Raw genomic sequence first — 27,037 nt, 5'->3', positions numbered from 1 at the left:
TCCATCAACAGATGAATGAGAAAAGAAAATGTGGATATATAGGTTGTTTCCATGTCTTGGCTCTTTGTAAATAATGTTGAAATGAACACAGGGGTACATATCTCTTTGAGATAATGCTTTTGCTTACTTTGGATATCTACCCAAAAGAATGCCTGGATCACAGGACAGTTCTATTTTTAATTTTGTGAGGACACCCCATATTGTTTTCCATAGTGGCTATAACTAATTTATATTCATACCAACAGTACACAAAAGTTCTTTTCTTTCCATATCCTTAGCAACATTTGTTATCTCTTGCATTTTTGATGATAGCCATCTGAAAGGTGTGAGGTGATATCTATCTACTGCGGTTTAGATTTGCATTTTCTTGATGATTAGTGATGCTAAGCACCTTTTCGTTCACCAATTGGTCATTTGTATGTCTTCTCTGGAACTTCAGATCTTCTCCCCATGACTTTTAAATCAAACTGTTTATTTTCAAATGATTTGCATGAATTTTTAAAATCTTCTGTGTATTAACCCTTCATCAGATACATAACTGCAAATACTTTTTTTTTCCTTCTGTAGGCTGATTTTTCATTTATTGATCATTTTCTTTGCTGTACAGAAGCCTTTTAATTTGCTGTAGTCTTGATTATTTATTTTTGCTTTTGTTGCTTTGCTTTGGGTGTCAAATCCAAAAACTCATCGCTAAGACCAATGTCTAGGAGCTTACTGCTATGCTTTCTTCTAAGAGTGTTGTAGTTTCAAGTCTTAAATCCCTTTCGAACTGACTTTTGCATATAATGTAAAACAGGAGTCCAATTTCATTTTTTTGCTTTTGGCTATCCAGTTTCGCTGACATTTATTGAAGAGACTGTCCTTTTTCCATCGTAGATTCTCAGCTCCTTTGTCATAAATTGAGCACATATATGCAGGTTTATTTCTGGATTCTCTACTCTGTTCCCTTAACCTACATCTGTTTTTAAGCCAGAATCATACTGTTTGATTATTATAGCTTTGCGATAGTTTCTTTTTCCACCTTTGCTCATTTGTTTGGTCTCTTAAATTCCACATGAGTGAAATCATATATGTCTTTCTCCAACTGACTTACATTGCTTAGCATAACACTGTCTAGTATATCCAGGTCACTGCAAACGGCAAGATTTTACTCTTTTCATGGCTGAATAATATTTCATTGTATATACGTATGTGTGTGTGTGTATACATATACATACCACATGTTCTTTGTCCATTTTTCCGTTGATGGAAACTTGAGCCCTTCTCAGTCAATCTTACTCCAGCCCCAGTGAGGCACGCCTCTCCCTCAGAAGACCAGCACAATTGTCTGCCCACAATATATCTCCCAACGTGTGAGTTCTGTGAGCCTCAGCTCTGGTGGAGTTGGTGTCAGGTCTCATTTTACAATCAAATCAGAGCACAACTAGTAAAAATTCACCACATTCTGGCCAGAGACCAAACACCACCCACAGCAAACAAGGAGGAAAGCCTCTGTAGATTACTAGCCTGAAGAACAGAGCAGCCAAGACACAACAATGGAGAGCAAGTAGCACACACCAGAGATATTCCCTAAAGCACCAGGACCTGGACATTACATGACCTCTTCTTCATTAGAGGGTATGCTTTGGGTATCTTGAGGTCTTTTGTGGTTGCACATAAATTTTAGGACTATTTGTTGTATTTCTGTGAAAAGATGCCATTGGGATTTTGATAAGGGCTGCACTGAATCTATAGATTGCTTTGGATAATATGGACATTTAACAATATCAATTCTTCCAATATGTGTTCATAGAATAATATCTTATTTCTTAATTTTTTCATCGATGTTTTACAGCTTTCAGTTTATAGATCTTTTATCTCCCTGGTTAAATTTATTCCTGGGCATTTTATTCTATGAAAACTTTCATTCATTTTTTTTTCATCTCTTAACCTCTTAACCTCCTATCTTTACTCTGTCATCTTTATTCTTGATGCTACATTCTGTGTAATTTCTTCATTTTGAGTTTCCAGCTCACCATTCTTGTCTTTTTTTTTTTTTTTTTTTAAGTAGGCTAAACATTTGGCATGGAGCCCAACATGTGGCCCGAACTCATGACCCTGAGATCAAGAGTCAGGCACCCAACCAAAGGAGCCACTCCGTACCCCACCAATTCTTATGTTTTATCTAATCTGTTTAATATGACCATGGAATTGTTAATTTTACTTACTGCCTTTTCATTTCCATAAGTTATTTTTGATTACTTTTTAAAGCTGCATGGTTTAATATTATCTTGCTTCTTTTTTTTAAAAAATTTTATTTATTTATTTGACAGAGAGAGATGACAAGCAGGCAGAGAGGCAGGCAGAGAGAGAGGAGGAAGCAGGCTCCCTGCTGAGCAGAGAGCCTGATGTGGGGCTCAATCCCAGGACCCTGAGATCATGACCTGAGCCGAAGGCAAGCGGTTTAACCCACTGAGCCACCCAGGGGCCCCTATTATCTTGCTTCTTAAGAACAATTTCTTCTATTGTGCTTTTCATTTTTAGCACATAAGAATTTACCTACTTTTGTGTGCTCAGCTATATGTCTGAAAGGATTTTTGTATTATTTTACCTAAAATTTAGAAATTTTTAGGTAAAATTTATAAATTGTTTCAGGATATCCTGTTACACCCATTATTTTTCTCCTCCAAGAATTCTTATTTACATTTTGTTTCTTATTGCCTATGTCGTTATCTTTTCTTTCACCTTATATTGTTGGACCATGCTTTGGGAACTTCCAGTCCACTAATTTGGTTAAACTGGAAAATAAATCACGAGCTAACAAGGCAGATTATCAATTTTGGTGCTCTACTTGAATCTCAATTGCTTTTTCTAAAAATAAAATTCAATGGTTCCACCACAGCTGGCACCACTAGTTCTCTTTCAATGAATACACAGTTTGATGTTTCTCTTATCTTCTGTCTCTGGCTATTAGCCTTTAGTGAGTTGTTATATTTCACTTTTACACAGTTGAGGTCAGATGTCACTGCTGTGAATTTACATGATGGAATCCTTGCAGGTGGTTTAACGCAGAAGACCTTTTAAATATACTAATCTGTAGTACAAAACTTAGCTTGCTGTAACTCCTAGGCCACCATCATGGCACTCCTATATTCCCATAATTCCACAAGTTCAAGGACATTCTATCCTGACAGGTTTGGAGGAAAAGAATGAAAATGGCAGCTTCCCAATCTCTGGCCCTGAAAGAGCAGAGAAGAAGAATCATTCTATCATTTCAGGTAACTTTTCGCCTTCTGGTGGTAACCCACATAGAAGTCAATGTTAACATTACTCAGAGGGAGGGAGGTGCAGAGGAGAGAGAATAAGAGGCAGAGAACTTTTAGAGCAAAGCGATCCCTCAAGATTTGCTGCTTCTTAGTCTTTTCCTTAGGCTTCTAACATAGTTCTTCACCTGCTTGGCATTCCCATGGGAGAAAAAACCTGGCACCAGTTATCTTATTATCTGTATTCCTACTCCAGATATACACAAGAGCCAACATTCGCCTGAAGAAAGCCAAATAGCTTAGAGTTGAGAATAGATGGAAAGGAAACTTTTTTCCAACTCTCATACTCCCAGAACCTATATCACTACTTTTTGATAACAGATAACTGGTTTTGCCAGGAAAAACTGGACTAGTTCAACCAGTCCAAAAAGAACCAAACCATTAGGTTAAACAACGGTCAATGTATAACAAGCCAACATCATAGAGAGTAAGTTAATCTATTTACAGTGTGAACAATGAAGAATTGACTCAGAAGTTACAGGGTTTGAAGTTAAGATAATAAAAAAATATACTTGGTTGAGAACCAGTGAACATTCAATAACAACTGTTTTAAAATTTCCTCCGCAAGATGGCAGAGGAGTAGGAGACCCAAATTTTGTCTGATCCCAAGAATTCATCTAGATACTTATCAAACCATTCTGAACACCTAAAAGAAAAAAACAGCAGCAATTCTATGAACAGAGAAGTGACCACTGTCTGGAAAGTAGGACATGTGGAGAAGTGAATCTGAGGTGATATATGGGAAGATAGACCACTATGGGAAGGAGCCTCCAGCTCCTTGGCTACCAGCAAGTGATGGAGCAACAGAACACAAAATCAGAACTTTGAGAAGTCTGCTCTGCTGAGGGATGTTACTCCTGTGGCTTGGAAGACTCAGTGGGACAGTGTGGTCTCAGGACCCTCAGCATTACAGAAAAACCAGGGGAACCTGAATGTGGCAGAGCCCCCAAGTATCCGAGCAGGAAAGCCAGCTGCAAAGATGGAGCCAAGGAGTGGTTTCACAGCTCACGAATACCATAAACCATGATCCGCAGCCCAGTTGGGCCGCTACTCTTCAAGCAAGGACCCAACAAGAGGCAGATATGGAAGACTCCCTTTCTTTCCCTCCCACCCAAGGAGTGCCACAGGAGCACACCGCAAGAATCTGCTGGGTTTGGACACTCCCAATGGGGTCATGTACCAGAGACAGAAACACTAAGTCACAGGCCAGGTGAGCATAGAGTGTGGCCAGAGACGAGGGAAAAAGGAGTGACTGCTTTTCTCTAAGGGCTCACTGAGAAATCGGGCCCCAAGTTCTCCAGGGCCAGAGATTGGGAAGCTGCCATTTTCATTCTTGTCCTCCAAACCTGTCAGGAAATCTTTCAGGGAACAAAAGCTACTGAGAAGCAAACCCAGCAGATTAATTATCTTGGCCCCTGGCAAGGGCTGTGCAATTCCACCTCAGGCAAAGACATTTGAGAATCACAGCAACAGGCCCTTCCCCAGAAGATCAGAAAGAACATCCAGCCAAGACCAAGTTTACTGATCAATGAGAACTACAAAACTCTAGTGCTAGGGGCATAAATCACATAGAATTTATGGCTTTTTTCCTACGATTCTTTTATCTTTCAAAGACAAAAGGTTGATATCCAGGATCTATAAAGAAGTTCTCAAACTCAACACACACAAAACAGATAATCATATCAAAAAATGGGGAGAAGATATGAGCAGACACTTCTCCAATAAAGACATACAAATGGCTATCAGACACATGAAAAAATGTTCATCATCACTAGCCATCAGGGAGATTCAAATTAAAACCACATTGATACCACCTTACACCAGTTAGAATGGCCAAAATTAGCAAGACAGGAAACAACATGTGTTGGAGAGGATGTGGAGAAAGGGGAACCCTCTTACACTGTTGGTGGGAATGCAAGTTGGTACAGCCACTTTGGAGAACAGTGTGGATATTCCTCAAGAAATTAAAAACAGAGCTTCCCTATGACCCTGCAATTGCACTACTGGGTATTTACCCCTAAGATACAGATGTAGTGAAAAGAAGGGCCATCTGTACCCCAATGTTCATAGCAGCAATGGCCACGGTCGCCAAACTGTGGAAAAAACAAAGATGCCCTTCAACGGACGAATGGGTAAGGAAGATGTGGTCCATATACACTATGGAGTATTATGCCTCCATCAGAAAAGATGAATACCCAACATTTGTATCAACATGGACAGGCCTGGAGGAGATTATGCTGAGTGAAATAAGTCAAGCAGAGAGAGTCAATTATCATATGGTTTCACTTATTTGTGGAGCATAACAAATAACATGGAGGACATAGGGAGATGGAGAGGAGATGGGAGTTGAGGGGTATTGGAGGGGGAGGTGAACCATGAGAGACTATGGACTGTGGAAAACAATCTGAGGGTTTTGAAGGGGCAGGGGGTGGGAAGGTAGGAGAGCCAGGTGGTGGGTATTAAGGAGAGCATGTCTTGAATGGAGCACTGGGTGTCGTGCAAAAACAATGAATTCTGTTATGCTGAAAAGAAATTTAAAAAAAAAAGTTTTTTTTCTTTTCCTGTATCTTTCTTCTTGCTTTTTTCAAATAACATCTTAACAATTCCTTTTTAAAAATATATTTTTAACTTTCATTATTACAGTCATAGTCTATATAGTCATTTATATTTAAAATATTATATATATATATATTTTTTTTTCTTTGTTTAAAATCTTGGAGTAAAGTTTCTTCTAACAGACCAAAATATACCCTAATTTTATCAAGCAACTTACTGATTTTTTAAAATCTTTTTAAATTTTCATCTTTACAGTTGTATTCCATCCCTTCCTCATACTGACCCTTATTTTTTTGTATATATAAGTTTTCGTTCTTTAAAATTTGGGGAGGCAGTTTCTTCTAACAGACCAAAATACACCCAAAATCTAGTGTATGGCTCTCTTCTGTTCACCAGCCTGACCATATTCAGCCCCCCCGCCCCCGCTTTCTTTTTTCCTGGTTTCAGGTCTCTTCTGATCTGTTTACTGTATATTTCTCAGAGGTCATTGTTACCCTGTTAGCATTTTGTTCTGTCATTCATTTATTCTTCTCTGGACAAAATGACAAAACAGAAAAACTCACCTCAAAAAAAGAACAAGAGGCAGTACCAACTGCCTGGGATGTAATCAGTACAGACAATAGTAAGATGATGGAAAAAGAGTTCAGAATGAAGATTATAAAGATACTAGGTGGGCTTGAAAAAAGCATAGAAGATACTAGAGAATCCCTTTCTGGAGAAATAAAATAATTAAAATCTAACCAAGTCAAAATCAAAAAGGCTACTAATGTGGTACATTAAAAAATGGAGGCTCTAACTGCTAGAATAAATGAGGCAGAATACAGAATTAGAGATAAAGAAGACCAAATGATGGAGAATAAAGGAGCTGAGAAAAAGAGAGATAAATAACTACTGGATCAAGTGGGGAGAATTCAAGAGATAAGTGATACCATAAGATGAAACAATATTAAAAGAATTAGGTTTGCAGAAGAAGAAGAAGGGGGGCAGAAGGTATATTGGGGCAAATTATAACAGAGAACTTCCCTAATTTGGGGAAGGAAGCAAGCATCAAAATCCAGGAAGCACAGAGAACCTCCCTTAAAATCAATAAAAATGGGTAAATACCTGTCATCTAATCGTAAAACTTACCAATGCCTCAGAGACAAAGAGAAAATCCTGAAACCAGCTCGGGACAAGAAAATCTGTAACCTACAATCGCAGATGTATTAGACTAGCAACAGACCTATCCACAGGGACGTGGCAGATCAGAAAGGACTGGCATGGTATATTCAGAGCACTAAACAAGGAAAATATGCAGCCAAGAATACTATATCCAGCTAGGCTGTCAACTGAAAATAGAAGGAGAAATTTTAAAAATCTTCCAGGACAAGCAAAAACTAAGAATTTGCAGACACCAAATGAGCCCTACAAGAAATACTGAAAGGGGTCCTCTAAGCAAAGAGAGAGCCTAAAAGTAACGTAGTCCAGAAAGGAACAGAGACAATATGCAGTAGCAATCACATCACAGCAAATACAATGGCACTAAGTTCATATCTTTTGATAGCTTCACTAAATGTAAATGGGCTAAATGCTCCAATCAAAAGACACAGGGAAGTGTGTAAACCTGGTGATTCACAGACCTGTACCCCTGGGGATAAAAATATATGTTTATAAAAAAATAAAAAATTAAAAATAAATAAATTTTTTAAAAAGGGTATCAGAATGGATAAAAATGGATAAAAAATCGATTAAAATGGATTAAAAAAAAACAAGACCCATCAATATGCTGCAGAAGACATTTTAGACACAAAGACACCTCTATATTTAAAGTGAGGTGGGGAAAAACAATTTACTAGCTAATGGTCATCAAAAGAAAGCTGTGGTGGAAATCCTTATATCAGAAAATTTGTTTTTAAGCCAAAGACTATAATAAGATGTGAGGAAGGACACTATATCTATATTTAAAGGGTCTGTACAACAAGAATATATGATAATTTTTAATATCTATGCCCCTAACATGGGAGTAGCCAAATATATAAAACAATAACAAAATCAAAGAAACACATCAACAATAATAGTAGGGGACTTTAAAACCCCCTTCACTTGAAATGGATAGATCATCTAAGCAAAAGATCAAAAAGGAAATAAAGGCCTTAAAAGGCTTTACATGACACACTGGAACAGATGGACATCACAGATACATTCAGAACATTCTATCCCAAAGCAAGAGAATACACATTCTTTTCCAGTGTACATGGAATATTCTCCAGAACAGATTCATATCCTGGGTCACAAATCAGGTCTCAACCAGTACCAAAAGATGGAATAATTCTCTGCATTTTTTCAGACCCCAATACTTTGAAACTAGAACTCAACCACAAGAGGAAAATTGGAAAGAACACAAATACATGGAGACTAAAGGGCATCCTACTAAAGAATTAACAGGTCAACCAGAAAGTTAAAGAATTAGAAAATTCATGGAAACAAATGAAAATGAAAACATAAATTGTTCAAAATTTTGGAGGTGCAGCAAAGACACCTGAGAGGAAAGTATATAGCAATACAAGCCTTTCTCAAGAAAAAAGAAAGGTCTCAAATACATAACTTAACCCTACACCTAAAGGAGCTGGAGAGAGAACAGCAAAGAAAGCCTAAACCCAGCAGGAGAAGAGAAGTAACAAAAATCAGAGCAGAAAGCAATGAAATAGAAACCAAAAGAACAGTAGAACAGATCAATTAAACTAGAAGCTGGTTCTCTGAAAGAATTAATAAGATTGATAAATCCTTGGCTAAACTTATCAAAAAGAAAAGAGAAAGGACCTAAATTAATAAAATCATGAATGAAAGAGGAGAGATCAAAACCAATACTAAAGAAATACAACCAATTATAGAAACATATTATGCACAAATATAAGCCAGCAAATTTGACAATCTGGAAGAAAAGGATGCATTCCTAGAGACATATAAGCTACCAAAGCTGAACCAGGAAGAAATAGAAAACCTGAACAGACCCATAACCAGTAAGGAGATTATACAATCATCAAAAATCTCCCAACAAACAGGAGACCAGGGCAAGACAGCTTCCCAGGGGAATTCTACCAAACATTTTTAAAGAAGAATTAATACCTATTCTCCTGAAACTGTTCCAAAATAAATAGAAATGGAGGGAAAACTTCCAAAGTCATTTTATGAGGCCAGCATTACCTTGACCCCAAAATGAGACAAAGATCCCATCAAGAGAATTACAGACCAATATCCTTGATGAACACAGATGTGAAAATTCTCACCAAAATACTAGCCAATAGGATCCAACAGTACATTAAAAGGATTATTCACCATAACCAAGTGGGATTTATTCCTGGGCTGCAAGCTTGGTTCAACATCTGCAAATCAATCCATATGATACAATACATTAATAAAAGAAAGAACAAGAACCATATGATATTCTCAACAGATGCTGAAAAAGCATGTGACAAAGTTCAGCATCCTTTCCTGATCAAAACTCTTCAAAGTGTAGGGATAGAGGGTACATACCTCAATATCATCAAAGCCATCTATGAAAAACCCACAGCGAATATCATTCCCAATGGGGAAAAACTGGGAGCTTTTCCCCTAAGGTCAGGAACAAGGCAGGGATGTCCACTATCACCACTGCTATTCAACATAGTACTAGAAGTCCTAGCCTCAGCAATCAGACAACAAAAAGAAACAGAAGGCATTCGAATCAGCAAAGAAGTCAAACTCTCAGTATTTGCAGATGATATGATACTTTATGTGGAAAAGCCAAAAGACTCTACTCCAAATCTGCTAGAACTCATACAGGAATTCAGTAAAGTGTCAGGATATAAAATCAATGTACAGAAATCAGTTGCATTTCTATACGCCAACAGCGAGACAGAAGAAAGAGAAATTAAGAAGTCAATCCTATTTACAACTGCACCCCAAAGCATAAGATACCTAGGAATAAACCTAACCAAAGAGGCAAAGAATCTGTACTCAAAGAACTATAAAGTACTCATGAAAGAAATTGAGGAAGACACAAAGAAATGGAAAAATGTTCAGTGTTCATGGATTGGAAGGACAAATATTGTGAAAATGTCTGTGCTACCTAAAGCAATCTACACATTTAATGCACTCCCTATCAAAATTTTTTTCAAGAAATGGAACAAATAATCCTAAAATTTGTGTGCAACCAGAAAATACCCAAAATAGCCAGAGGAATGTTTAAAAAGAAAATCAAAGCTGGTGGTATCACAATTCCAGATTTCATGCTCTATTACAAAGCTGTAATCATCAAGACAGTATGTTTCTGGCATAAAAACAGACACACAGAACAATAGAACAGAATAGAATGACCAGAAATGGAAGTCCATGGTAAATTAATATTTGACAAAGCAGAAAAAGAACACCCAATGGACAAAAGATAGACTCTTCAACAAATGGTGTTGGAAAAATTGGATGGCCAGACGCAAAAGAATGAAACTGGACCATTTCCTTATACCACATACAAAAATAGACTCGAAATAGATGAAAGACCTAAATGTGAGACAGGAAACCATCAAAATCCTAGAGGAAAACACAGGCAGCAACCTCTTTGACCTCAACCACAACAACTTCTTTCTAGAAACATCACCATGGGCAAGGAAGCAAGGGCCAAAAATGAACTCTGAGGACTTCAAGATCAAAAGCTTTTGCACAGCAAAGGAAACAGTCAACAAAACCAAAAGACAACTGACAGAATGGGAGATAATATTTGCAAATGACATATCAGGCTAGTATTTAAAATCTATAAAGAACTTGTTAAACTCAATACCCAAGGAGCAATCAATCCAATCAAGAAATGGGTAGAAGACACAGAGATTTCTGCAAAGAATAATTAAACTAGAAGCTGGTTCTCTGAAAGAATTAATAAGATTGATAAATCCTTGGCTAGACTTATCAAAAAGAAAAGAGAAAGGACCTAAATTAATAAAATCATGAATGAAAGAGGAGAGATCAAAACCAAACATGTGTATAATGGCCATTATACACATGAAAAAATGCTCCACATCACTCAGCATCAGGAAAATACAAAAAAAAAAAAAAAAACCACAGTGAGTACCACCTCACACAAGTCAGAATGGCTAAAATTAACAAGCCAGGAAATGACAGATATTGGTGAGGATGCAGAGAAAGGGGAACCCTCCTACACTGTTGGTGGGAATGCAAGCTGGTGCAGTCACTGTGGAAAACAGTATGGAGGTTTCTCAAAAAGTTGAAAATAGAGCTATACTATAACCCAGCAAGCGTACTACTAGATATTTACCCCAAAGATTCAAATGTAGTGATCCGAAGTGGCACCTGCACCCCAATGTTTATAGCAGCAATGTCGACAATAGCCAAACTATGGAAAGAGCCTACATGTCCATCAACAGATGAATGGATAAAGAAGATGTGGTGTGCGTGTGTGTGTTGGAATGTGTGTTGGTGTGTGTATATGTATGTGTGCATATATCTGTGTATATATAAACATGTATGTATATATGTACATAGGTATATAGATGCATACATACATATACATACAATGGAATATTACGCAGCCATCAAAAAAAACACCAAAATCTTGCCATGTGCAATGAAGTGGTTGGAACTAAAGGATATTATGCTAAGCAAAATAAGTCAATCAGAGAAAGGCAATTATTATATGATCTCATTGATATGTATAATTTGAAAAACAAGGCAGAGGATCATAGGGGAAGAGAGGGAAAAATGAAACAAGACAAAACCAGATGGGAAAAAAAACTATAAGTAACTCTTAATCTCAGGAAACAAACTGAGGGTTGCTGGAGTGGAGTGGAGTGGAATGGAGTGGGGGTGACAGACACTGGGGAGTGTATGTGCTATGGGGAGCATTATGAATTGTGTAAAACTGATAAATCATAGACCTGTATCCCTGAAACAAATACTACATTATATGTTAATAAAAAATTTATAGAAGCTAAAATGATCATAACTGTATTACAGTACAGCCATTTAGGCATTTTGATCATCTATCTGAATCATTTGTTAGATTCTGTTCTGAGGATAACTGTAATACTACTTCCATGAAAGAACAGTTTGGCTTTCTCCTCAAGCATACATCCAAGTTATGGTTCTCCATCTTTTGGGATGGAGGCAGAGGGAGAGAGAGAATCTTAAGCAGACTCCCTACTGAGCATAGAGCCTGATGTGGGGCTTGTTTTAATGACCCTGAGATCATGACCTGAGCTGAAATCAAGAGTTGGAATGCTTAACCAACTGAGCCACCTGGGTAACCTATGTTTCTCATTTTTATGTACCTTTTTATTTTGGAAGCTTTTAAGATTTACAGTAAAGTTAAAAAATAGTACAGATAGTTCTCCTATATTACTCACCCAGCTTCCCTATGTGTTAATATATTATCTCATCATAATATATCTCTTCTCATAGGGAAGAGATATATTATCTCTTCCCTATGTGTTAATATATTATCTCATATGTCATGAGACATATGTCAAAATTAAGAATCAACACAGGTACAGTATTATTGACTATACTATAGACTTTTTCTTAAATTTAATTTTATTTCTTTTCAGTGTTCCAGAATTCACAGTTTATGCCACACACCCAGTGCTCCATGCTATATGTGCCCTCCATAATACCACCCACCAGGCTTACCCTTTTTGTTCATATTTTACTAGTTTCCCCTAATGTCCTTTTTCTGTTCAGGATCCAATCCAGAATACTACCTCACATTTAGTCATCATCTCTCCTTAAACTCCTCTGGTGTGTAGCAGTTTCCCACTGTTTTTCATGCCCTTCAACAGTTTTGAAGGGTACTGGTCAAGTGTTTTGTACAATATCCCTCAATCTGGGATGTGTGATGCTTTCTCTGGACTAGTCTTGAGTTATTTTTCTCATAAAATAATACCACAGAGATGAAGTATCTTTTTCATCACATCGTATCAGGAAATACATCACCTCAGAATGCTGTATGACTGTTGATGATAGCCCTAATCAATATTGAAAATCACTGCCAGGTTTCACTATCCTTGGAAACAAGTGAGTAAGTCCATCTCACACTTCCGTAGAGGAGATTTAAGTTCCATCCCCAGGAGGGAAGAGCAGCTGTATATACTATTTGGAACAGACTTCTCAATTTTAGTGACAGATTTCAAACCTATCTCTAGTTCAGCTGACAATTAAAGTGTATGGATTTAATAACCTATATTCCAGACACTTGATAGAAATTATAAACTAGGTGTTAGGAGGGACCAATCCACCAGACTTCAGTGTAGCTTCATCTGTGGACTCATCTAAGATTTCCTGCCAGATAATTGCTCTATACACAAATGAGACACTAAGTTTGGGTGATATCTCATTTCTTAAATTTTGGAGATGATTTTCTTAAGCTTTTAGGTATTTAATCAAACCCTTCATAAATACTACCTATTTCCTCTTCCCTAATTTTTTTTTCAAATCTTGAACAATAATAGTAATAATTTTAGTAGAAAAACTTATCTCACTGAACTGAAAGCTGCTAGTATGTCATACTTAAATTTTATATTAAAGATAAATATCTTATTGAGGGTATGTTCTGCTTTTATGAGAATTACATGTTAAATAGTACCTATTACGTTTTTGCTAACAATTTAAATTATCACATTGCAATATACTGTGATTAACCATTTTATGTCTACTTTATCCTTTATCTTTAAAACTCAGTGCGGGAAGCAGGGACGCCTGGGTGGCTCAGTTGGTTGGACGACTGCCTTCGGCTCAGGTCATGATCCTGGAGTCCCGGGATCGAGTCCCGCATCGGGCTCCCAGCTCCATGGGGAGTCTGCTTCTCCCTCTGACCTTCTCCTCGCTCATGCTCTCTCTCACTGTCTCTCTCTCAAGTAAATAAATAAATAAATAAATAATCTTTAAAACTCAGTGCGGGAAGCAATATGGTTTTACTCATTTATGGGATAAAAACTGAAGCTCAAGGATGTTTTAAAAACTATTCAGAAAATGTGTGACTAAGCCAGGATCCAAACCTATGCAGTCTAAATAGAAAGGTAATGAATTACATGTATTTTACTAACCATTATCTCTATTAACCATCAAATAATACATGCTTTGTTTTAAATATTATATTTTCCAATAAGATTTAATTTTATAATCATATTGATAGAAATCAATTGGGACTTAATTCCCTGTGTAGCTAAGTAGTTAAGAAAACACTTAATTTCAGTGTTACCTTAGTCCTTTTACTCCATGATTGCACCAATCAAGAACAACTCATTTAAACTAATCAGTCATTGATTTTTATTCAGTTCAACTCCATCAATAAAATAATGAATGAAAATTCTCCCAAGATTTTAAGTTGCTTGTTATTTTAAATATTTGCATGTTTTTTTCCTAAACAATGTTATTAATATTTGCATGCCTAAAAGATTAAATTGATCCACATTCACCATCATTTCTACCAACTCCCCATTAGGAACCACTGGTTTTTTTGTTTTGTTTTGTTTTGTTAAGACTTTATTTATTTATCAGAGAGTGAGAGAGCACAAGCAGAGTGAACAATAAAGGGAGAGGGAGAAGCAGACTCCCTGCTGGGGAACGAACCCAAAGTGGGGATCCATTTCAGGACCCTGGCATCATGACCTGAATCAAAGGCAAAGGCTTAACCAACTGAGCTACCTAGGTGCCCCTAGGAGCCACTGTTCTTAAGTTTGTTTCTTACATATGCTTCTAGATTTTAATGTAATATAGGAAGTACTATATTTTTATATCCTCTCTTTTATACAAAACTACACCCAGTACATATTCATCTATATATACTATTTGTTTTTAATCATGCAACAATGTAATTGTGATATCAACATAATTAAGACTTATCTCAATAGTTTTGTTTTACAACTGCTGACATTCTATTTAATGAATGAACGATACATGATTTAACAAATTCTCTATTAATAGAAATTTAAGATTTCTCCTAACCTTTCCAATTTTAAACAGCAGAACAATGAATAACTCTGAAGGGTCATGTTTTCAAATGGGTATAAGCAATAAGTTGCTGGGTTAAAAAGTATATGTATTTGTATTTTTGACAGACACTGATCAAAATTAACACGGCATTCCAAATAGTACTATAGTAACTTATGCTCCAGTTAGCAATGTATAAGAATGCTTGCTCCCCCCACATCCAATCTAATATATTGATGTCTTACTTTAGTTTCAGATTACATTTCCCTTTTTTCTTAAGATTTTATTTATTTGTCAGAGAGAGAAAGAGCACAAGCAGGAGAAGCAGCAGGCAGAGGGAGAAGCAGGCTCCTCGCTGAGCAAAGAGCTAGATGGGGGACTGGATCCCAGGACTCTGGAATCCTGACCTTGCCTGAGGCAGGTGCTTAACCAACTGAGGAACTAGTGTCCCTTTATTTCTCTTATTACTAGTAGGACTCCATTCCTTTCAAATGCCATGCATTCTCCTCTATGAGCTGATCATTCATTCATATTCTTTTCCTTGTTTCTACTAGGTTAGCTTATCAATTTCTAGGAAAAGCTGAGCAAAATTATTATGTAAAATTCTTTTAATTTTCTGTTTGTATATTAATTATGGAAATTATAATTTTGTACATTCACACTTTTGCCCTTTCTTGAGTTGATTAATGATGACTTATCCATCTATATCAGGAGTTTAAAAAAAAACAGTTTTTTAAATGATTCTTTGTGTCCTGAATATTAATTCCTACCTTCCATTTATTTGGTTATTCATTTCCTAACTTACACATTTTGATTATTTTTTTCTGTATTTTCTTTTTATTGCTCTATAACTATGGATATTTCCCTTAGGCACTTCTTTAGCTGTAGCTCATAGGTTTTTGAAGGTTTTTTTTGTTTTTGTTTTTGTTTTTGTTTTAATTCTGCAGTGTGTCCACATCATTTTTGAGCTTTTTTTGAGCTTTACATTGTGTTATACTGATCTGTGTATCTATTTTCATGCCAGTATTACACAGGTTTAATTACTACTACCTTGTAATCGAACTTGAAATCTGGAATTTAATAATTTTTCAAGACCGCTTTGTCCATCTGGGGTCTAATCTTTTGTGATTCCATATAAATTTTAAGATTATTTGTTATACTTCTGCGAAAAATGCTTTTGGCATTTTGATAGGGATTGCATTAAATCTGTAGATTGCTTTGGGTAATACAGACATTTTGTTAATATATTTTTAAAATATTTTATTTATTTATTTATTTGTCAGAGAGAGAGAGTATGCGCAAGCCAGGCAGAGTAGCAGATAGAGGTGGAGAGAGAAGCAGGCTCCCTGCTGAGCAAGGAGCCTGATGCAGGACTGGATCCCAGGACGCTGGGATGATGACCTGAGCTGAAGGCAGTGGCTTAACGGACTGAGCCACCCAGGTATCCTGGGGTAGTACAGACATTTTAACAATATTGTTTTCCCAACTCGTGAGTATAGAATGTGTTCCCATTTCTTTGCATATTCTTGAATTTCTTTCATCAGTGTTTTATAGTTTTTAGGGTAGCAGGTCTTTCATCTCTCCAGTTGAGTTTTATTCCTAGATACTTTATTGTTTCTGGTGCAACTGTAAATTATATGCTAACAATGAATCATGGTGCACTACATCAAAAACTAATGATGTTGGGGCGCCTGGGTGGCTCAGTGGGTTGAGCCGCTGCCTTCGGCTCAGGTCATGATCTCAGGGTCCTGGGATCGAGTTCCGCATTGGGCTCTCTGCTCAGCAGGGAGCCTGCTTCCCTCTCTCTCTCTCTGCCTGCCTCTCTGCCTAATTGTGATCTCTCTCTATCAAATAAATAAATAAAATCTTTAAAAAAAAAAAAACTAATGATGTACTGTATCATGACTAACATAACACAATAAAAAAATTTTAAAAAATAAAGTAACTTGAACCACCAACAGAGAATGAAAAAAATATTCCAAATACAGATTCAGGATAATATTAAATAAAATCTCACAGTTCTGCATCCAGAAAAAAATTTGTAAATGGAATTGCTTTGTTAATTTCACTTCTTGCTACTTCATTCTTAATGCTAGGAATGCAACAAATTTCTTTACATTGATTCTGTAATCAACAAAGGAGGACTGAATATACAATGAGAAATTGACAGCTTTTTCAACAAATGGTGTTAGAAAAACTGGACAGCCATAGGCAAAAGAATGAAACTGGACCACTTTTTCATCATACACAAAAACAAAGTTGAAATTGATTAAAGACCTAAGTGTGAGACATGAAACCATGAAATTGATAGAAGAGTGCACAGATAATAATCTCTCTGACATCAGCCATAATAACATTTTTCTAGATATGTCTCCTGAGGCAAGGGAAATAAAAGCAAAAATAAACCATGGGGACCACATCAAAATCCAAAGTTTCTGCACAGCAATGAAAACAATCAACAAAATTAAAAGGCAACCCAAAGAATGGGAGAAGATATTTGCAAATGACATACCCGATAAAGGGTTAGTATCAAAAATATATAAAGAACTGATACAACTCAACCTAAAAAACAACTAATCCAATTAAAAATGGGCAGAAGTAGGCATCTGGGTGGCTTAACCAAGCTTCTGCGTTGGGCTCAGGTTATGATCTCAGAGTCTTGGGATTGAACCCTGCACTGGGCTCTCTGCTCAGCAGGGCATCTACTTCCCCCCTCCCCTCTCTCTGCTTGCCACTCTGCCTACTTGTGATGTCTGCCTGTCAAATAAAAAAATAAAATCTTTAAAAAAAAATGGGCAGAAGATATGAACGGACAATTCTCTAAAGAAGACATGCAGACAGCCGACACACACTTGAAAAAATGTTACTATTACTCATTATCAGGGAAATGCAAATCAAAACTATAATGAGGTATCTCCTCACATCTATCAGAAGGTTAAAATCAAAACATAAGAAACAAGTGTTGGTGAGAATATGGAGGAAAAAGGAACGCTCTTGCAATGTGGATGGGAATGCAAACTGGTGCAGTCACTGTAGAAAACAGTATGGAAGTTCCTCAAAAAATTAAGAACAGAACTATGCTACAATCCAGGAGTTGCACTGCTGGGTATTTACCCCCAAAATACAAAACATGAATTCAGAGGGATGCATGCACCTTTATGTTCATTATTTATAATAGACAAACTATGGAAGCAGTGCAGTGTCCACTGATAGATTAATGGACAAAAATATTTATCTTTATAGACACACACAAAGGAATATTATTTGGCCATTAAAAATGAAAACTTGCTATTTGCAATAACATGGATAGAGCTAGAGAGTATAATGCAAAGCAAATAAGTAAGAGAAAGACAAATACCATATGATCTCACTTATATGTGGAACTTAAGAAACAAACAAGCAAAGGGAGAAAAAAGAGAGAGAGAGAGAAAGAGACAAACCAAGACTCTACACTACAGAAGATAAACTGATAGTTACCAGAGGGATGGTGGATGAGGGGGGATGGGGAAAATAGGAGATGGGAATAAGTGTACACTTACCACGATGAAAAATAAAATAAAATCCTGAAAAAAATTCTGTAAAATTGTGTGCATCTTCTCTTTGACACAAAAGTTATTCAATTAATTTTAACTTTCTAGGTAGAAGAAACTTTGGTTTCTAATTTTGTTCCTATTTTCTAACTTTACCGTATGTTAATAAGAGAACCTTCTCTGTTTTATTTTTACATTGTAGAATTGTTTTTTGATGTCTACAATGCCATGTCAAATTTCCATAAATATTCCATGGCACTGAGCTATTTTATTAACATGATACAGATTTCAAATATATTAATCAGATTTATCTTATTATTTATATTACTTTCCCCTTTGATTTTTATGAATGAAGGTGAACTAAAATTTGCTTTAATGTTTTAAATTAATGGTAATTGTACTAATTCTCCTAAAATTCCTTTTCATGAAAGTTTCACCCTTTAACACTATGTGTCCTTCTTTATGGTATTTATTGCTTTCTGATTTGACTTTTAATTTGTCCAATGCTAAGATTATGATTCCTACTTTTTTCATTTGTATATATGTGGTATAACATTTAAGTATCCTTTAATTTTCAGCCTTTCTAAATCACTTTATTTCGGTATGTTTCTTGCATATAGATCTGTATTTTATTACTGTGATGAACTGTTTTTCTTTTTTCTTAAAATAGGTGACTTAGTAAAAATTTTACATTTATCTTCATGGCAGATGTTTGGCGTTAGAGTCATATTTTACAGTATGCTTCCAACTTTCATAGATTTTTTAAAGATTCCATTACATGTATTATTCTTTGATTTATTTATACTTATTAATATCTTGAAAGCATTATAATTTTGCCAAATTTCTTACTCTGTAGCTATAAAGGAATAAGAAGTCTTCTATGTGTTTAGCAAGTGTATTTTCCCATTATGAGGAACGATAAGTTCAATATATTTACTCTTAATTTTTCATCTCCCCTGTGCCATCAAATCTTAGTCAGTAAGCCTGTGTTTCTAATACATCATTTGTCAACTTCTTATGGATAATCTCTGACTCTTTGGATTTACTCTACTTTCTGTCTTTCCTTAGTCCTTTCCCACTTCATTGTAACTGTAGCATTTCTACATTACTAAGATATATAAAAGTAAATTCTGGTCTGTCACTCTAATTCAAATGTTTGTTTCAGGCTTAGTTTTACTGTTAAATTCATTCAGTGTTCACCAGTAGTACTTAGCTACAGTCTTCCCAGTCATCCTGATTGGCTGAACTTTGTCCCCAGAAATTTTCTCAATAATTATTCAGAAAAATAATTCCTTGTATGGTTAAAGATTATTTGGCAGCATTATTTTTTTTAAAGATTTTATTTATTTATTTGACAGGCAGGTATCAGTAGGTAGAGAGGCAGGCAAATAGAGAGAGAGGTGGAAGCAGGCTCCCTGCTGAGCAGAGAGCCTGGTGCTGGGCTTGATCCCAAGACCCTGGGATCATGACCTGAGCCGAAGGCAGAGGCTTTAACTCACTGAGCCACCCAGGTGCCCCTGTTTGGCAGCATTCCTTTTACTAAAATGATACTTTGGCTCCCATTTTCTTCACTTCAATATCCTATGGGTGTTGCTCTATGTTTCCTTTATTGAAAAATGTTATAGAAAAGTCCAATGCCCAACTCAAATTTTCCTCTTATTTCCACACTGCTGAATAAAAGATTCTTGACTTACATTTAAACACAATAGTTTAATTTTGAACTGACCATTCTAGGAAAATTCTCTCTGGTACACAACATGACGTTTTTAATATGGATGGCAAAATCTTTTATTAGGACGTTGCAAAATTATAGCTTTAAGTATTTGTTTAGTCCCATTGTTCTGCTTTTATTTGGAAACTCAATTTATACCATTATTGGAATTTCTGTGCCTTCAATATCAATCATTTTCTCTTGATCCTTCTGAACTCTTATATTTCCAACCATACATATTTAATCGTTTTGTTTTCATTTCTATCTTCTGTGTATCTCACTCTGCCAACCACACAATTTATCTTCCTTTAGGCGTCCTCTGATTTCATTTTTATTTGTATAAATTTTTTTTTCTTCAACAAAAATAGAAACTTCCCTCCAAAGTTTTGTTACTCCATGATCCAATGCTTCTGTGTTATACCATCTGCTTAGTAGTAATCCTTCCTCAGAAGCAATTCATTCCTTACATTTTAAACTTACAGTAAAATTTCTAATTGCAATTATTATGTACTCTGTAACAGTATTTTTCCAGTGAATGTTTTTATCTGCAGGTTAGTTAGGCTTATCTTTTCCACACTGCTATATTTTTAAATGTACTTTCTTAATAGTTTTTGCATCTGGGACTAGAATCCTTTATTTAATTTCTCCAAGTCAATTTCTTTTACTTAACCAAAGTGACATGAGTAATCCCTCTCTCTTAATTTTGAAAGTACATGTGCTTCTCACTCAGTAATCAAACAACCAGTACATTTACAGATCCTCATATATGCATAATTTTTTTCCTACAAGGGAGGTATTTCCTATATTTGTAGTATGTCTATTCTCCCTTACTTGACTATTTATTTGGAACCAAAATAAAAAGCATATCTACTCTTTCAAACTATTTAGCATGTTACAGATGTCTATCTAGATCTTGTGTAGTTTTCTTCAGTGTTATCAATAAACTCTTCGTAAATCTAAGCACCAAAAAGAAATGGCAACAGTGAGGTTTTGAGAGGAACCCCATCTAGCGATAATTAAATGATACTTTCTTGGGTTCATTTGTATAGAAAATGAATTTTAAAAAGAATAATTTTGTACTGGATAACATAATATGAAAAACATTCCTTATATCAGAAAGTGACATTTGAAAGTATCTAAATTCGGGGCTTTGGGGAAAAAAGAAATATTCTAGATCTTTAAATCTAAAACATAATAAGCCTCAATGCTACAAAAAAGTACAAATAATAAAATATGACTTAGCATGTAAGCAAAAGAGCAACTCTCATATACATGGTATTTCCTGTTAGGAAAGTTTTGATCAAAATCATAACCAAAAGTGTTTTTGATTTAGTTGATGAAATATTTTCTTACATCCTTTAAATGAACAGTATTTTCCAGCAAACAAATAAAAAGAAACTATATTACTTAAATTATAAATTTTTCTATAACCTATTATTAATAAACATTCTTTCATAAAACAGTTTTAAAACTTTAAGAGTCACTTATGGTTTGTCTCCCCCCCAATCAATAGGAAGTTATTATTTTCTGCTGTAAGATTATTAAAGTCAATTTTCATGTTCCATTATATATGAAACTATAAAAATACAATTTCAATGGGTATTTCCACAATTCATTATTTTGAAAAACATCAACTTACTTGTGACCTAAATGCTTCAGAAAGTATCCCAGAACCTTCAGAGCTTGAACCCAAATACTTTCACTTTTAGAAGCCAATAATTTGTAGATTACTCTAAAAAATACAAAAATAAATGACTTTTTAAGCAATTACAAATATTAAAAATATAAGCACTAAGTACTTTACAATGAACTATAAATATAAAAAATCTAAAGTTCCTCTCAGGATTTTAAATTCTTCAGAAAAATTTAAAAACTAACAAATTTTACTACTTTTTTTTAAAATTTGGCCTGCAAATAAATACTCAAAAGTTCAAAGTGATTCATTGCTCCTAAGTATTGCCTTCTAGCACAATGAAAAAAAAATCTATCTTAAGTAAGATACATGCTTAGTTAGGCTATATCTCCCCTTCTATTAGAACTGCCCCTGACATTTCTACTTGATGACCTTTTTTTCTTGCTCATTGCTAATTGGACCATGGATAGATACTTGCCCAATTATTTCTCTTTTCTGAGCACTTGGAGCAAGATCTGAGAAACAATATCTAGTACTTTTTGGGCTCCTGAATTAGAAAATTATTTAAAACAGAAACTATAAGCAGCCTTGTTTTGTTTGCAGACATGAGTCTGTACACAAAATGAAGAATAAAGCAACTATATAGGAAGTAGCAGAGAAAGTAAAGTTGTTTCCTTATACCTTTCCAATTCCTTATTCTTACCCTAATGAGATTTCTATAACAAACACATCATTCTGTTTTTACTTAAATTAGCTTGAGAAGTCTTCTGGTACTTTGAGCAAAGAAGTCTCTACTAACATATAGCCTAATTTAACAAATACAGTCATTTTGAACATGACATAAGAACAAGGCTATATGCACTATAATTTTCATAAATATTTAAAAATTTTAAACTTTTTCCAAAACATAAAAGTAAACATTTTTTCCATAAGGTAGTAGGGGACAATAATAACTAATTGTTTTGCAACTAATTCTAGAATTTAAGAAAGTTCTTTGAACTTGGTGGTGGTAATGATAAAATTAGGATGTGCTTTATTGTATTAAATTCTATTTAAAAAACAAAGTGTCGTTTTATGTTTTTAAGATGGAGTCATCTAGGCTAAACAGAAAGTTGGTATTAGAAGATACAGTATAATTTTTATATCGTTTCAGTAACATTAAGAAAAGAGAACACATTACTTAAAGCTAGTCACATCTGTTTTAACAGTGGCTTATACTATTATAAAAGAAGATAATATATTGTTGATACTGTTTCTTATTTGTGTGTTACTCTACTGAAGAACGGATTGAGGTAAACATTAGAGTTACTATTTCTTTTAGAAGATGAATTTTTTCTAAAAGCCTCAAGTTCCTAAATATGTATTTACATTGAAATCTATTTTCAGAACTTTTATGAACCAAGATCAGTAATGAAAAAAAAAAAAAAAAACAAGCATAAGACTAGAAAAGTTATGCATATAAGATAAAGGACTATTCAGGAAATCATGAGAAAGAACATTCAACAGTAAAAATAATCTGGAAAACCAAAGTAAAAGCTCACAGTCTAAAAACATGACTATACTCAGATATGGAATCAGAAACTCCAACAGAATTCCTGTTTTCTAGAAATAACTTTAAACTGTAGGGATAAGAAAGGTTTAAAATCTACCCAGGAGTAACAGAAATTATGATTAACAACTGAAACATGAAAACATCCGGGGTCCTTACTCAAGAACATTACATAGGATTTTCTTTACAACTAGACAGTCGTTCATTAACAAAACAAGATATGAACACAGGATTACAATATAGTGTGAATGGGAAATTTACTGACAAATCAGTTCATGAATGTTCACCTGAAATATAATAAGATAGTTAGGTGAATCCTAATTCATCAGTTTGAGCTTACTATATTAAGCCAGCAAATGATCTAAATTACTTGAGACAAGTACTTACATATTCTTTTCTTCAAAGATTTTCAGATATAAATATATCATATTTTTAGCTGCTGAGTTTAAGGTTGTACTATTACATGGTCTTTCTTAAGGCCGCTTAAAATATCACCAGAATTAAGTTCATTCTTTGTGCTCAGTAATTATTAGTATATATTATATACTATATAATATAATAAAATATATAATAATTACTATATATATAGTAATTATTAGTATATAGTATATAAGTATTAGTAAATAATTAATCAGAATTTTTCCCCAGAAAATTCTGGGTAATTTTATATATAAAATATAAAATATTTTATATTTTAAAAATATAATATAAATATTAAGTATTTTTATAAAATATATAAATTTTATATATAAAGTTATACATACAATAGCTATACATACATATAACTGTTATCCTTGAGTACCTAAGATGCAGACCTGTAAGTGTTCCATTTAAAAAGCCTATTTTTTCAATATCTCTAGTCAAAGCCTACATTCTTCACATTTTTTTGAAATGTGCATCTTTGTCACTGTTTTGAACACAATGGTAACAAGAGGACATGTTTAACAGGTGTCAGTCATGAGCAACCAGGCTTTGGTATTCATTGTGTCTAATCATTCTACTCATACTACACATATTAATTACTATTTCAGTCCCCTAAAAATCTAACCAAATATAATTTTCCTTTGTAAGATCATATTTTCACTGTGTCAAAATAACACAGAATTTTATCTGTATTTCATACTAACCAATCTAAGGTTGGTATCATTCACAAGGATAAGGACATTTTTAATTGATTCACTTATCAGTCAATATAATAAACAAAAGACATACTAGCATCTAAGGTCAAAGATACTAATTGTTCAGTCTAAATATAATTTAAGAAGAATAACTTTATTATATGATCAGGTTGAACCATATGAAACTGTTATTATTTAGTAAACAGCTAAATATCAGCAAATTCATATAGTTCAACTCATAGTAAGAAAATGTTTATAGTTCTTAATAATTAGATGTGTAATCCTCTTCTTCAAATAAAGTAGTAACTGCATGGCTTGTAAACTCAAAGGTCACGGTGATAACTCAAACAGGACAGCCAATAGAAATGATGTGATTGCTTCTCTGACTTGGAAAGGCGTCCTTAAAAATCTAGAAAACTGTCATTTGTTGATATAAATGGCCAACTAAAAGAAGCACTACTAAAATGCCTTGGCAGGTGTATTTTTTTCAAATTCTTCTACAACCTAGAGAAGTTCACTGAGTTTCACATGTCTAACTTAGATTTCCTCTTTGTTCTAATAATTTAGACTTCAGAAAAATTAAAAAGGAGAACCCCTAAAGGGCTACGTTATAGGCCAACGTTTGTAAGAATACTAATCAGTAATTAATTAAAATCATTATAACTAAACTTCAAACTCTCTTGGTTTTGTACTCTAGTTCCAATTACATTGCCACTTCCCAACTCATCATCCCTAATAGTGATGAATAAAATAATCTACTGATTTTGCTATATCAATTTTATCCCTCTCTAGTTCATTTTCCACATTGCTGACTATAAATCTAACAAAATGGAAATCAGAGCAAATTGGTACCCCATTCAAAATACTTTATTTCATCACCAGCAAAATAAAATCTTAACTTCTTTCTATTATGTATCTTCCAAATTTGGCCACTATCTAGTTCTTCAGCCTAAATTCATATAATTTTCTTGTGCTCTCTTTTGCTGAAATATACCATGATCTCTTGTCTTCCTGAAAAAAAAAAGAAAATTGTTCTTCACACTACTTGAAATCTTTACTATAGCATCAATAAATTAATTACTCTTCTTGAGACCAAGACCCATTCTTTAAATACTTCATCAGTTTGAGTATTAGAAGATTAATACTAGTTTTCTCCATTTATTCCTTTCTTAGTGAGATTTTGCCATATTTATTCAAAAGTTCCTAGAGAAGGAGATATTCTAGAAAGCACAACTGTACTCAATTAAAGTTTGCTAGTAATACCATTATTATAATCATACCTTATTCCATTTCTTTGATCAAATGCTGGTATCATTGAGGCTGGGTGTTCTGACATTAAAGCCACTAGTAACTGTAACACATCATGAATATTTTCATCCTGCATAATAAGGATCAACAATATTCTTTAGTTAATATTTTATTCTAGTACTTTACATAAAATAATTAAAATAGAAGACTCAGACCATGTCCTACCTCATGCATGGTAAGAAGGTAATTTAATATACTCTGAAGTTCATCTTCCTTGACCCCTCGATCCTAATTTTAAAAAATATGTATATTATTTAAATCTAAAATTAATACTATAAAGATAGACATCAAATGATCAGAAAAATTAAAAGAAAATTTTTAAAAGAAAATAAGAACAACTTGCAAGTAGTGATGTTTTCATTAAATCTTTAAATATGCCATAATTCATAAACTATCTTTTTTCACATAATTAAGTAAATATTTGGAAAACTGTACCTAGACTTTTAAAGTTGCTAATATTTGCCTGACCATCACTATCAAAAGTTCGTATATTTTCCTCACCTAACTGTACTATTATTATTATTTTCTAACCATTTATTCTTTTATTAAAATAATGCAAAACATTATAGGACCAACTGATGTATATTTTACTTTTATTTTCCATTTTTCTTTATCTTAATCTTTTAAAAATCCTACTGTGATAAAATACATAATGTAAGTCTTCTCAAACTGACACACAGTTCATGTTCTAGAATAAAAACTATATGCTCTTTTCTTATGCATATGTTCTTTGTCCATTTCTTATATCCCTTAGAATGGATGATCTCAAAGAAGATCAGCAAAAAGTGAAGTTTAACAAAAGTTAACACTAAGATTTACTTTGGGATTTTGAAAGCTACTCATAAATTTAAAGTAACCACTGCGAATTTAACAATATTGATTTTAAACAATGCCAAAAATTCCTCTTTATTTAATATACTACAATTCTAAATTATGTAAAATTATTTTACCTTTAGTATGAGCTGTTTCAGGAAAAGTAGCATAAATGCCCGTAGTGATATAATTTCTTTTTGTGATGGCCGGGGACCATCTAGAATAAAACAGAAAACATAAAGAAAAGAAAAAAGGGAGGGGTAACGTCATGATATTAAATAAGTTTAATGCAATTATGTTAGAATACTATGGAATTCTTTTCAAATTGCATTTATTAGGATTATAATATTTGTTAGTATTAATACTATATCACTTCAGTTATATCAAAGGGTCCAAATGTTAATTTTCAGATTTTGGCAATTTCAAATTATTCACCAAATGTCAGATTTGGGGGAAAGAATTATTTCTTAAAAAATTATAATATATTACCATCCATTCATAATGTATAATCAAGTGTTTACATAAATTTTTCTACTTTTATTAATTTAATAGGTTCCCTTTTCCC

The 27,037-nt window shown here is 34.1% G+C and overlaps 1 protein-coding gene across 6 annotated transcripts in view; it reads right to left on the bottom strand.

Annotated features, from left to right (window-relative positions):
- The window catches only part of NBEA (neurobeachin), a 667,546-nt gene that overhangs the window by 470,746 nt on the left and 169,763 nt on the right, over positions 1 to 27,037 (bottom strand). For all 6 annotated transcript variants that reach the window (XM_082700384.1, XM_082700385.1, XM_082700381.1 and 3 more), the window contains 4 exons: positions 26,610 to 26,689; positions 25,825 to 25,887; positions 25,632 to 25,729; positions 21,691 to 21,783 (listed from right to left, as the gene is read on the bottom strand). In XM_082700384.1, coding sequence (XP_082556510.1) covers positions 21,691 to 21,783; positions 25,632 to 25,729; positions 25,825 to 25,887; positions 26,610 to 26,689 — 334 coding nt within the window. The remainder of the gene's footprint in view (positions 1 to 21,690; positions 21,784 to 25,631; positions 25,730 to 25,824; positions 25,888 to 26,609; positions 26,690 to 27,037) is intronic.

This window comes from Mustela nivalis, assembly GCF_964662115.1.
Source record: "Mustela nivalis genome assembly, chromosome: 15".
Lineage (NCBI taxonomy): Eukaryota > Metazoa > Chordata > Mammalia > Carnivora > Mustelidae > Mustela > Mustela nivalis.
Note: the sequence above shows the minus strand (reverse complement) of the source record. Positions and strands in the feature narration are given on the sequence as shown.